The sequence below is a fragment of the Petromyzon marinus genome, chromosome 29 (genome assembly GCF_048934315.1).
Source record: "Petromyzon marinus isolate PM22_M1 ecotype Great Lakes invasive population chromosome 29, UKy_Petmar_22M1.pri1.0, whole genome shotgun sequence".
NCBI classification, from domain to species: domain Eukaryota; kingdom Metazoa; phylum Chordata; class Hyperoartia; order Petromyzontiformes; family Petromyzontidae; genus Petromyzon; species Petromyzon marinus.
In genome coordinates, this window is record NC_133695.1 from 4,209,224 (window position 1) to 4,222,602 (window position 13,379).

Below are 13,379 nucleotides of genomic sequence, written 5' to 3' on the forward strand. Positions count from 1 at the left end.
ACGGACGTCCGTTGTTGCCTTCGCCTCTGCCACGGTGAACTCGATTTTAACCCCACGACTGCTCTGGGCCGATCTCCCTCAAGGTGCTGGGCATCGCCACCGCCAAGGGGCAGCTGTCGCAGGCCGTGCCGTCGCGGATTGTCTGCTGCAAGATCCTCGGCAAGATCGCCACCAAGTTCGACGCCTACACGTGAGCGGCAGCGCAGACCGCAGCCGTCGTCGCGGCAACCCGTTTGGTTTTGGGCCTCACCGTTCACGTGCTAGGGGAAGGGTCGTGGTCACCCCCGAAACGTCGTCCGCTATTGTTGTTGTTGTTATTGTTGTTGTCTACTTGGCCTTCCAAGGGCTTTTTGGCTGGCCATCGAACAAAGACGCTGGTCACCGCATCGCCCGCGTTCGGATGCACTTCTGCGGCCCTCTGGAACGCTCTTCCTTCCAATATTAGGAAGCCACTGGAGATATGCACCGTTAAATCGTCATCTAGATTGAAATCTAGTTTCTTTAGAACTGCTTTTCGTGCTTAGTTTGTTGTCCTCCCCACGCACCTCTGACTTGCACGGTTGGCTACGTACGGCGCGAAAGTAGTTCAATGTACACACACACATGCGGTGGTAATTTTTTTGTTTTGTCTACGGTTCGCAACATCATCGCCATCACCGTGAGAGCCGCCCGGATGGGCCCGTTTAACCCCCCCCCCCCCCCCGCCTCCCCCCGTCCGGTGATGGACGCGGTGCAGGATCGGCAAGGAGGTGCTGCCGCTGGTGCGGGCGCTGTGTCAGGACGTGGAGCTGGAGGTGCGCGCCACCATGTGTCGCCAGCTGGAAAGCGTCGCCCGTGGCCTGGGGTACGCGCGCGTGCACGGGTCTCGTACACGCGCGCGCGCGCTTTTTTGTGTTTAGTTTGTTGTCCTTTCTCCGCACCTCTTACTTGCACGGCTGGCTACGTACGGTGTGAAAGAAGTTCAGCGTACATACATAGATGCGACACGCGTAACCGCGGGTGCGACGACACCAGGCTGGAGCAGACGCGTGTGGCGGTGCTGCCGGAGCTGCTGGAGCTGGCGGCGGACGAGGAGGGGGGGGTACGCACGGCGGCGCTGGAGACGCTCACCAACGCCATTGCCATGCTGGACTCCGGTGGGTGCAGCGCCTGCCCCTGAACCCCCCCACCCCCCACCCTCTGCACCACCCTGCACCCATTTCCCAATCAACCCGGACCTCCAAAACCACTAGACCCCTCATTCTCGCTCCACCACTCCGCCTCCCCCCTTCACTCCACCTGGACCCACCCCTCCCATGATAATGATGATGATGTTTTGACATTGATGACGATGATGTTGTTGTGATGTTCGGGTGGTGACGATGTTGATGATGATGTTGATGATGTTGACGATGATGTTGATGTGTGGGTGACATAGCAACGTGCCGGCATACGATGGGGACCATGGTAATGTTGATGATGTTGACGGTGGTGTTGACAATGTTGATGATGATGTTTATGATGACGTGTGGGTGACGTAGCGCCGTGCCGGCACACAGTGGTAACCATGATGATGTTGATAATATTGATGATGATGTTGATGATGTTGATGATGATGTGTGGGTGACATAGCGACATGTCGGCACACGGTGGTGCCACTGGTCGAGGGGTTTTGTGAGCGGGCGCTCGCCGGAGACGAAAACTCCATGCCCAGCCTCGCCCTCAACTTCGGCCGCCTTTGCCACAGCCTCTCCGGTAACAACATCATCATCAGCAGCATATTCAGCATTGTTATTGTGATCATCACGATCACCATCACCACCATTATAATAGTCATCATCACCATCATCGTTATTGTCACTCACGAAAATCACCATAATCATTGGCACCATCATCACGGTCATCACAACATCGTCCTCATCATCATCATCATCGGAGAGCATTCTTCCCGCAAATGAGTTTGATCTGATCGCACCGTCAAGCAGGGCGACGCGTCGAAAGAGCGACGGGCCATCTCCCGCGATCTGAGCTCGCGATCGTCAGGAGACCGGTCGTAGATCCTCTCCCTGCCCCCCATCTGCCCTCTGGCTCCCCCCCGCCCCCCCAACCTCCGCCACCAATGCAGCCACACTGAGCGAGGAGCAGCGCTGGTCGTTGCTGGAGCACTACTGCCGGCTGAGCCGCGCCGGCGCCGCCGTGGAGAACGGCAACGGCCACAGTGGCGGCCCCGGCATGGAGGGGCCACGTCGCGATGCCGACGTCCACGTGGGGGTGGCGCAGCAGCAGCAGCAGCTGGCGCCGGGTGCCAGCGGCGAGCGATCGGCGCGACAAGCGGAGTGCCGTAGACACTGCGCGTACAACCTGCCCGTACGTACGCACACACGCGTGCAACCACGCGTGTACACGCACGTACCCACGCATGCACCTGCACACCCATACATGCACCTACGCACCCACGCACCTAAGCACCCATACAAGCGATCAAAGACAAAGTCAAAGATCCCCCCATGTAACCTACCTAGATTGTCTCTTTTAGTGTCTGCATCTGTATGTCATTTTCGCCATCTCTATGTCATTGTCGCCATCTCTATGTCATTGTCTGTGTCTCTCTATCATTTTTATGTTTCCATCTCATAGCCATCTCATATCTGTCTCATATCCATCCCTTAGAGTGTGGATCAGAGGTGACTTTAAGAGATTCCAGAGGGAGCGCTGAGATAGTCGCTTCTGTCGACCGCTGTCCCACGAAGAAGGTTGCACGGTTCTACAAGAGTTCCGAATTAATGAATTGTCTCATAACGGAACACCGATTTCACGAAACGAGATGAAATGTTCATTTGCATACGTATAAGTCAGCGCACAGCGCTACGAACCTGGCAACCCGAGTTACATTTCCGTTTCGTGACCATTAACAGAGGCGAATATTCCCACCGGTCCTGGGCCTCCTGTAGGTCGACTCAGCCTTAAATGAGTACAGGACAGGGTGTGTTATACATCAGCACTGGGGGGAGACAAAGGCGGCCGGGCCATGGCGCTGGCCACCCACCCCCTCGTGTGCCGTGCCGTGCCCGGACTTCAAAGGTGCCGCTCGCGAAGAGCAGCCGCCCCAACACCCTGTTCAAGGTTACACAGCGGGGCGGGGCGGGGCGGGATCTTTGTGTGTGTGTGTGCAGGCCATGGTGCAGTTTGCCCAGCCGGAGAACTTTTCGAGCCGGCTGCGTGCCGCCTTCGCCGCCATGTGCCACGACCGCGACGCCGGGGTGCGGGCGACCGTGGCCAGCAGCCTCCTGGAGGCCAGTGCATCCGTCTCATGAGCACGCGTGCACTCAGAGGCCGGGGCCCCGCGGCAGGCCTCCGCTCAGCGGGAGCCGCGGGCCAAGGAAGCTTATTTGGGGACGTTGGCAAGGAGACAGGCCGCGCATTTTGGCAAACGTCACTCGCGGCGACGGTTTTTGGGGCGGCGTTTTCCGGGGGAAATCGTGCCGGAGAAGTAGTGGCATTTTTACCGCATTCTCCGCGGTTATGAGACAAGCTCCGGAAGGTTCGATGCACCACAAACGTGTGCCCCGGTGTCAGTAAAGTTGCGCAAAATCTGTCCGCACACTTGCACACATGCACCTTTGCTTTAATCGGGAGAATACGGCAACATGGAATTCAAAGGTGCAGCCCTGCAATTGCTTGCTTACGCCACTGCTGCTGGAAGAAGCGGCTCACACTCGAGGGAGCCCTCGGGAGGGCATCTTGACCGTGTTCTTCTTCCAAGCTGGCCAGACTTGTTTGAAGCGGCGGGAGAACCCACTCTTTACCCCACCTCACCCCGGCCTACCGATCGGCTCACCGTGGTTGCACTGCTGGGTGGACAAAGGTGGCGGGTCGGTGATTTTACAAACGTGCCCCATTGTTGAAACTGCCGCGTCGGGAGAACGAGCCGAGCCGGCGACCTCTGGATTGCAAGTCCAGTGATGGCCAACCATTACCACCGCTGTGGCGGTGCAATAATGAATATACAGGGTGCTTAAATTTTTTTTTAACACTTACGTGGGACTATCGTTTTTAATGGAAAAAGAACGGATAATCCACTGTAACATGATAACAACAAACGTATGTTAATAGCTTCAAAAGTCCACTTGTTCGCCATCATTGTCAACACGTGCCTGGAATCTTCTCAAGGTGTGGCCTCCAGAGGCCGGAGGCACGTTTCGTGTGGTATTGTTGCAAATTTTCGGAAGTGTTGGCATTGTTTTGAAGCACACTGTACATCGTCGTGAATTGTCGTTAAGATGCCATTCAATTTTTCAGGTGGCGAAGCTTCTGGCCCCCAAAGTCCACCTCATTCACAAGGAGCTGCTGTCACTGCTACAGGACGAGTCCTTGCAGGTGTGTCGCTCGGGGAAACGCTCTCGTACACATTGCGGTGGCGAGATGTTAACTCCCTCGCCTGATATGCAGGAGGTCGTGGGTTTGATCCTGACGATGCCTGTATATTTTGAGTTTGCATGTCTCTCTCCCCGTGGTCGCTGGGATTTTTCTCCGGGTCCTCCAGTTTTTCCCTCCACATTTAGATTTAACACGCGATCAGAGTATTTGGCTGCTATAATTGTCCACACGATGACAGGCCACTTCGCTGAGCTATCATTTGCGGCCAGGTCACTTCTGAGATAGCGCTACATAGCTCAGTGGGCCTTACCTAGTACAGCGGGGACTTGCCGTGTATACAGAAGGTGGAAGGTGCCCGCCGTGCGTTCGGATCACAAAACGCGCTCGCGCGGGGGTCGCGCGGGGGTCGCGCGGGGGTCGCGAGGGGGTCGCGCGGGGGTCGCGAGGGGATCACGAGGGGATCGCGAAGGGGTCGCGCGGGGGTCGCGCGCGTTAACCTCGGCGGCTGCGGTTCCCCCACAGGTGCTGGACGCCCTCGTGGACAACCTGACGGAGGTGCTGCTGCTCGTGCGACGGACAAGCAGCCACGACAACAAGGTGAACACGTGAGATGCGTACGCAGGCTGAACAAAGACTTGGGGCACGTGGGTAGCATCTAGAAGCATCCAGCAGCATCCTTCCGTGTGCGATGCTACGCCGAGGCAGTCGCACAACCGCTTACTCCCACTTGTTTGACGTAGTTCTGTTCACTCAATCGCGTTATGTAAAATTCGCATCCGAGTTATAAAAACATGTGCTCCCTCGTGCCGACGCTTCACCGGATTAACCGACGCTGCGGCGGTTTAATGGCCGCCGGGTCCCGGGCAGGCTCCGCCGGCGTCGGAGCTCATCGCGGCGCTGCTGGCGGCGGAGGCACGCGCCGGCGCTTCGCTCAAGTGGCGCCTGCACGAGCGGCTCGTGGCGAGCCTCGCGGGTCTCCCCGCCGTGCTGTCCAGCGACCAGCTGTACTACAAGTTCGTCCCCGTGGCTTTCCGCATCATCGACACGCACGTACGTGTACGTGCGTCCCGCGCCGCGCGCCCACTCCACCCGGAGAGCGGGGTGCGCGGCCCGGGTGTACGACCGCCCGCGGAGACTCAACGATGAGATGAAATTAGTAGTTTTGAAAAATTCTGATTTAGGATTTTTGGGGTTTGATGAGGATGGTTTTGTTTAGTTTTTGGGGGGTTTTCGATTTTCCCACAATATACACGTGCCGAAAGAACACGCTCTTTGTGCTATCAGAATGGTGTTAACCGATGCCACGTGACATCACTTTTGGTGGGCGATGTCGCGATATAGTGACGTCACTTTGAGTGACGTCATGTTTTAGAAGCAATGCGAAATAAAAAAAAAGTTTCGTATCTAGGGTTAGTTTCTTTTTCGGATTAATTTGAACATCATGGAATGCATTCATGAATGAAACCAATCATCGACCTGACATATTTGGGGGCTAAAATAAAAAAAAACGAGTTTGTAATCTTTTTTGTAAGCATGATGGGTAGCAGTCAAGGCCAATGATGAAGTCGCAGCCAAAGCAACCGAGTGTACGTCCACCGTGGAGATGGAGCGATGAGATGAGCTCGTGGAGCCAGATGGATTCACGCATCGCAGTGTCGCGGGAGATGGTGATGACTTGTGCAGGCTTTCGTCCAGCAGCGCTATGATCGTGGCTGATGAAGGTGATGGCATTGAAAAATGCTAAAATAGTAGCCGTGAGAAGCAGCATGTTTTGTCCTTATCAGCAAAATCCATTCGGCATCCATGGTGGGTGCACGTGATGATGGCATGTTTACAGGACTGGGCTCTCATTGGGGGGGTTTAGGTAACCAACACATCTTGGGCCACATTTCCAAAAGAAGTGCAGTGGATAGAGCGTGGCTGGCGGTGGTGTCGACGATGAAGAGCTGCGCTTTTATCGATCGCGTCTGCACCCAAACGTGGACGTGAACCCACCAAGGCAGTGATGTAGACGAGGGCCTAACCCGCGCGGTGTCACACACCCCCACCCCGTGCCCCCCCCGCAGCGAGTGCTTCCCGTGCAGCAGGCGGCGGTGCGGACGCTGTGCACGCTCATCCGACACAACCGCCGGCACGAGCAGCGGCAGGAGATGTGCGACAAGCTCGTGGCGCGTGAGTGCAGCGTGGCGCCGCCACCTCTCTCTCTCACTGCTCTCTCGTTCCTCTCTCTCCCGCTCCGTCGGTGCCAGCGGGGGGGGGGCGGCGGCGTGGCCATCGAGTGTTGCAGGCGTCGCGCGGAAGCTTTAAACTCATGCCGGACAGCCCTGGAGACAGGGCCTATGTCAATGGCTAGTGACGACCGCAGCGGTCAGTGTGAAGCCAACGACCACTTCTGAGATGACTGCGGTGCATGAAGGAACATCAAACATATGCTAATTGGTTCTATATAATAATCTAAAGAGTTCGCTGATTGGCCGACCTAATTATATTTTGGGGTAAGGGCTGATCGAGTGGATTAAATGTTTGACCTCCTCAGTCGACGAGACGCTGGTGGCACCTCCGATCAGCACGGGAGGCTACGTACGGTGCGAAATAAGTTCAACATACTGTACAAACATACAGGACACGAGAATAAAATAAAGAGAACCACGATATGATATCAACGGACTTCATTCAAATAGGTTGTCGCCGACCACTCTGAGGCCTCTCTCCATTCTTCGTCACTGCTCAGGCTTGGCTCAGTTTCAAGTGAGCCTTGGCTCAAAGCCATGTGCTCAACTTGAGCCAGCTCTGAGCATGGTGCCCGGCCAAAGCTCAAGATTTCCAAGAGCCGAGCCTGAGCTGCAAGGACACGGCTGAGCCGCTCGACGATCTTTGGAAGCCTGAGCCGAGCCACGTTGGAGGCCAAGCCAGAGCTTGGAGGCCAAGAACACGGACCTCAAGACTACAACCACAAGATGAAAAGTGCCGACTGAATGAATACTGGCGCGTGTGTGTGTGATTCCGCGTGTGTGCATCCGCGCGTGCAGAGCTGTGCCGGGCGCGTAGTTTCCGCCACCGTGTTCTGTTCCTGGACGCGTGCGGGTACCTGATGGAGCACTTCTCCCGCGCCTTCTTGAAGCGCGCCTTCTTCACGCACGCCATGGCGCTCGCCTGTGACCCCGTGGCCAACGTCAGGTGGGTCAGGCGGGCGGGCGGGCTGGAGGGTCCGCGCTGTTGAACACCGCCCCTGGCCCTCGCAGTCCGGTAAAAACCACAGAGGCTGCATACCCCTGGTTTACATGTTTACCGCGCACGTGCAACGGATTTTGAGGCAGAGCTCTTTACGCAGGATCGGTGTGACTCCCAAACCATCGGGCTTCATAGGGCTGCCACTTTGCGTGCATCGAGGTGCTCGTTATACAAACGTTTTTCATCGTCGTATTTATTCCTTGCGTTCAATTCCCGCTCAAGGCCAATTATCTTAACCGCACCTGGGCCTCACCTAGGTCGACTCAGCCTCAAATGAGTACCCGATGCGGCGTGTAGACGTTACTGGGCGTGGTGCCGGCCACCCACCTCCTCGTGTGCCGTGGCCGGCACTTCAAAGGTGCTATTCTCGCTAACGGCGCTTTTTTCATATTTATTCCTTGCAACAACAACAAAAAATGCAAGACCCCCAACCGTTGTGCCCAACCCCAGGATGCGGCTGTGCTCGCTGCTGCCGCGCCTCAAGGCCCTGCTCCGCCTGCCCGGGGACCACGATCTGCAGCAGCAACTGGAGGCGGCGATCCGGCGCTCGCTCTCGCAGGAGCGCGACGCCGACGCCCTGGCCGCCGTGCGCAAGGTGAGGCCAACGTGAGGTCGTGTCACAAGGTGATGGCCTCGCATTCTCAAACGACCTGCAGACAAATGTAAGACATGAGCCACAATCGTAAACCATGCAGTGATCCAGCGGAGGGCACTTTCTGGCTACACCACGAGTTGCCAGGACTCTCCGCCAGCCGAATGAACGGGCCACGGTGGCGAGATGTTAACTCCCTCGCCTGGTATACAGGATGTCGTGGGTTCGATACTGAGCGTGTCGCCTGTATATTTGGAGTTTGCATGTTCTCCCTGTGGTCGCGTACATTTTTCTTCGGGTCCTCCGGTTTTTCCCTCCACATTTAGAATCAACGTGCAGTCAGAGTATTTGGCCGATATCAATTTCCACACGATGATAAGCCACTTCGTTGAGCTATCATTTGTGATAGCCATGCAGCTTCTGAAAAAGAGCTATATAGCTCAGTGGGCCTTACCTGGAGAAAAATAGTAGGAGTAGTAGGAGACTTGGTGGACAAGGCGTGGTGCGACGGAGGCACTGAGAGAGATGTGGTGAGAGTGTTTCATTGAGACGGATGACACGTGATGGACCTGTATTTGAAACGGCATCGATGTGTTTGTCTTTGGTTCCGTGTCACCAGGCGGTGTTGGCCCTCGACCGCATAGAAGTGGCAGTCGACTCGGTGAGACACGGACGGACACCGTTACGTATCATACAGAGTGCGGTCAGAATCTCTTGAGAACAAGATGGCAAAAGTCGGGCAGCTAAATTGCTGTTGGGCCTCTAGCGAAGGCCACATTTTTCATTTGACAATTTACACACATGCAAAATTAAAGCATCTCTTGCTGTAAATAGTTAATGGCAATAAGGATGAATTGGGAGAGGGAAGAGAGCAACACGACAGGGCAGCCGAGGTGGTGCACCTCCTCAACACCCTGTCGAGCAGCAATAAATCCGGCAATATCCCCTCGGGCCACCCTGCTCGTCGCGACTTCACATTACCATCGATATAATTTTCTCGCTAACAAAAATTCAAACCGGCGCAGTGCAGCCCGGGATGCACAGCCTCGGGGTGTAGCTACTGGAGAAGAGCTGCCTGTCGGTTGGGTGTCGTTTGTGTCCCTGTGTGAGGAATGTTTTTTGTGCTTCTGCTTTCTTGCGTTTCCGTTGCAAGTTGCACCGGAAGCCGTGCGAGGAGGACCTCATCGATGAGCAGAGGGAGCAGGATGAGAACCTGTTGATGGAGGTAAGGGCTTCTGTCACGCTGTAAGAAGTTGTCTGTTTCCCAGTTGTGATCCTTTTTTAACTGTATATTTATCCCCCCATCCCCCCAGTGTTAACACGATTGCGCAACCCTTCGTGTTAGTGATCGGCCCACGAAAGCGGATATCATAGAGCTACCTCTGAGGTCCCTTCTCAGTGCCTTGTGTTCCCTGCTGTAGGGGGCAGCACTTCCCCACCCGCTCTGCCACCGAGAGCAATGTTTGTGAAAGTCAAACAAATGTAAAAAAATGCCAACAAATTAAACTTTGGCAAAAACTTAAGTGAAAATCAAACCTAATGTAATTTAGTGCACTTAATTTGCCTATAGTCCAACTCTCATTTAAAAAACAAAATATATCGGCTTGACTGGCATGCGATGGACATTAATCTGTAGCAAGGCGGAAGAGAAGGTGCTGTCCGAAAAGTGGATAAAGATCTCTTAACGGGCGCTCAGAAGTAGTTCGATTATAAACACTTCCGCGGGCTGTTCTCTAACACGGGGTGTTACGCTGCTCTTTGGAAGTTCCTAACGGATTCCTCATCACATGATATGATGCCGAGAGCACATTCAAGAACAGAATGGGGGTGGCGGGGGGGGGGATGAAGAAGACAACGCACTTTTAACCAAATTAATAAATTTTCATTTACTGTCGACGTCTCACTTGTTGTTGTTTGCTTCAGGAGCAGCGTGAGAGGGAGAAACAGCACGCGGATAGCAAATGCAGCCAGCAGAAGCCCAAGGGAGACAAGAAGAAAGGTGAGATCTCAGCGGCGCGAGGTCACGGCCGTCCACGGCCTTGCCGAGGCTTCGTGAACTTTCGCATCACAATCCCAACACGGGCGTGGATTCATTCAGAGGGCATCTAAACGAGTGGTGAGACACCTAAAGCATTGCGGACGGACCACACGAGGCCTACCGGTCCGCACTCGGAATGTATCCATCGCTGCGAGCGTCTCGATCTGAGAAGCCCACGTGGGCGTGTCGTTGAAGGTGACAGGAGGTGACTGGGGCCTGTGTTCATGAGTGCCGCCCCTGCCGCAGGTTTTTATAAAACTTCTCTTTAGCCCTCGGTGAGCAAAAGAGTTCCTCACCCCACGTTCTGAACTATGGTGTTTTAGCCCAATCATTGGTGATCGGGCCGAGATCTATCAACTCGCTACGCCTGAGAACCCGGTGTAAGTCACTTGGTGGTCGAAACCCAGATTCAAACCGGGGGCAGGGGGCGGGGGAATCTCAGCGGTGGCAGCTCAGCGCCACGACTTCTCGTCGTTTTATTTTTTATCCCCTCCTCCAGGAGCGGCGCAGGAGGCGAGGAAGATCGGGAAGCTGTCCCGCAGCAACTCGCTCAGCATGCAGCCCCCGGCGCAACCGGTGGCACCAACACCGGCCCCGCCGGTCAAGGGCAGCAGGTGGGGTGGGGGTGGGAGCGCCGAGAGGGTGTGGCGCTGGGGAGCGGTTACGGGTCGACCTCCTGAACCCCGCCCGACCCAACTACCCAACCAATCACGTGTGTCACAATTATTAACGGGCAAAAATCTGATTAACGAATCGGCAGTCGTTTTGTCTCGATTGCACGAGGCATCGTGGCGTTCCACACGGGGCGATGGGCTCACGGCGACATGGAGGGAACGGCTCCACCGAGATTGATCGTATCGGGCAACCCGCAGCTTCGGAGCCACGTGCGGTGGCTCTTCAAGGATTGCTTCATGACGTTATATATTTATTAAGGACCAGCACCGTCTCGTATTCACCGCGCAGTGCATTGCGGCGGCTCGTGAAATGTAGGTTTTTTTTCTTCCCAAATTCGAAATAAATGGCTCTCCTTGTTACTTTGGTTTGCCGACCCCAGGTAATGGGCCAATATAATACAACTCATTAGCGAGATATATTCATTCGATTCAAGCTGGAAGATTTTGGAACTATTAGCAGATAATCAGATGTGCGTCGCAGATTTTTTTTTTGGATGTCTAATGGCAATAACAACAGGTCAGGCGAGTAATTATATTGACCGTTGAGATAACAGGCTTGGGCACGACACATCACGACTATCGGGGATGATGGCGGCTGGTTGAGACTAATGCCAGTGCAAGCCAAAGGAGGGAAACAGGCTCAAGAGCGCGGAGATGGAGCAATTAAATCGGCTCGTGTGCAGGAACTAGATGGGTCATTGCATCGCAAGACATGAGGAGGCTTTCGCAGGGTGAGAAGCACGTGGATCAGGGAGCGAGCGCGCGCCGTTTCTTGACCGATACAAAACCGTGGGTCCCCCGATTGCGCGTGTGACGATGCCCGACCTTGTCACCTCCCTCCCGCTTGGTCTGTAGGAAGAGCTCCGTTGGCTCCATCGGGAGTGCCCATTCGCCGGTGATCGGCGGGCGGAGTCAGGTGCCCAGCCTCTTCCCTCCGTTAACAGGTGCAACGTTCACATGCACGATGGTGCCATACTGCCAACTTCATAAACTCAGTGAAAGAATCTCAAGTAGTCGCTGCACATGGCTCCTCGATGAACCTTCAAAAGTCATCATAAATGTCACGAGACAGTTCGCAGTTGAACGCAAGTCAACTGTTACAGAATCAGGATATTTTATTTATACTGGAAGAATCCGATGAGCTATAAAGCTCTTTTCCACAGATGTCCAGTAGGGGCGGGTGAGAATGTTAAAACAACAAACATTACAAAAATATAATAGGAGTGCAAAGTACAAGGTAAAAAAAGAAATCACCGAAACACATGCGAATAAAACTAAACCATCCCCATCCTCCTTCGGCAAAACCCACTGAGGTATTAACTTATTCTTCAGAAGCGACCTGGCCACAAATGAAGGCTCAACAAAGTGGCCAATCATTTGGGGATTTATAGCAGCAAAATAATCTAAATAGCCTAAACGCATATTTCAAAATGTGGAGGGAAAAACCCCGGAGGGCCCGGAGAGAAAAATCCTTGCTACCACGGGGAGAGAGACGCCGCAAACTCCGAATATCCAGCAGCAGGCATCATGGTCGGGATCGAGCACCCGACCTCCTGCATACCAGGCGAGGAAGACAGAGGAACCCGAATACACGCCTGGTATCCCCCGAAATATGCATCATGTCCTCGTCTATAGAAAGCCGCCGGATTTGTCGCTCATCGCTTGGACAGCGTGTCGTTGCAAAATAATGACGACTGAATCGCCCCTCTAATCCCCTCTATCCCCTTTATCTATCCCCCCCCCCCAACAGAGAACCCTGGGCGGCCGCGATCCAATAGCAACCCGGCGGCCAATCGCAGCCAGGCCAAGCCGGTTACCGTGGGAACAACGCCGAGCCAATCGGAGAAGAGGGCAGTCGTCAGGGACGCCAATCAGAGGAAAGTGACGGAGAAGAGCAGCACGTGAGTTTCAAAACACGTAACGCAGTCGAGCCAGACTTCTTTAAGTAGTTTGAAATTGACTCTGTTACTATTAAGAAAGTTACTGTAAGTAACAATCGTGAATAATACGTTGACTATGAAAGCGGTGAATGGCGTGAAACGTTCACTGTGTCGCGATGATTTTGAAATCACATTTGTGCTTAAATCGTTTCCACTTTTAAAACAACTACTTGTCATTGACGATCGACAATATATAGGGTGATCTGCCATCAATGTTAAAATAAAAAACTCAACACATTTTGCGTGCTGTTAGGAAGGGCCATTGCCCGACACGTCACCCATTTTAGTTTTTTTTCTTTTAAGTCCACGCGGCGTTATAGTTTCTATGTTGAAATTATTTCGCACCGTACGTAGCCAACTGTGCTAAATGACGGATATGTCGAGTTTTGTTGTTCTGCTTGTGCACCAGTGCCAACATGGCATCATCAAACAACTTGTTTGCCATGTACGTGCTGATCTGCAAATAAATATACCACATGATGTATACATGTAAAGGCGCGTGCTAGTTCAGCGGCCTAGACGGTCGGGTGCCACGGTGGCGAGATGTT

At 54.2% G+C, this 13,379-nt stretch overlaps 1 protein-coding gene across 2 annotated transcripts in view; it reads left to right on the forward strand.

The window, feature by feature from the left end:
• The window catches only part of PPP4R4 (protein phosphatase 4 regulatory subunit 4), a 60,415-nt gene that overhangs the window by 42,855 nt on the left and 4,181 nt on the right, over positions 1 to 13,379 (forward strand). For both annotated transcript variants that reach the window (XM_032962920.2, XM_032962918.2), the window contains 18 exons: positions 84 to 190; positions 737 to 844; positions 1,015 to 1,136; positions 1,612 to 1,734; positions 2,105 to 2,346; positions 3,153 to 3,272; positions 4,279 to 4,356; positions 4,879 to 4,953; positions 5,224 to 5,406; positions 6,423 to 6,528; positions 7,386 to 7,533; positions 8,038 to 8,182; positions 8,799 to 8,840; positions 9,333 to 9,404; positions 10,103 to 10,178; positions 10,717 to 10,831; positions 11,747 to 11,835; positions 12,642 to 12,792. In XM_032962920.2, the coding sequence (XP_032818811.1) occupies positions 84 to 190; positions 737 to 844; positions 1,015 to 1,136; positions 1,612 to 1,734; positions 2,105 to 2,346; positions 3,153 to 3,272; positions 4,279 to 4,356; positions 4,879 to 4,953; positions 5,224 to 5,406; positions 6,423 to 6,528; positions 7,386 to 7,533; positions 8,038 to 8,182; positions 8,799 to 8,840; positions 9,333 to 9,404; positions 10,103 to 10,178; positions 10,717 to 10,831; positions 11,747 to 11,835; positions 12,642 to 12,792 (2,102 nt within the window). The remainder of the gene's footprint in view (positions 1 to 83; positions 191 to 736; positions 845 to 1,014; positions 1,137 to 1,611; positions 1,735 to 2,104; positions 2,347 to 3,152; positions 3,273 to 4,278; positions 4,357 to 4,878; positions 4,954 to 5,223; positions 5,407 to 6,422; positions 6,529 to 7,385; positions 7,534 to 8,037; positions 8,183 to 8,798; positions 8,841 to 9,332; positions 9,405 to 10,102; positions 10,179 to 10,716; positions 10,832 to 11,746; positions 11,836 to 12,641; positions 12,793 to 13,379) is intronic.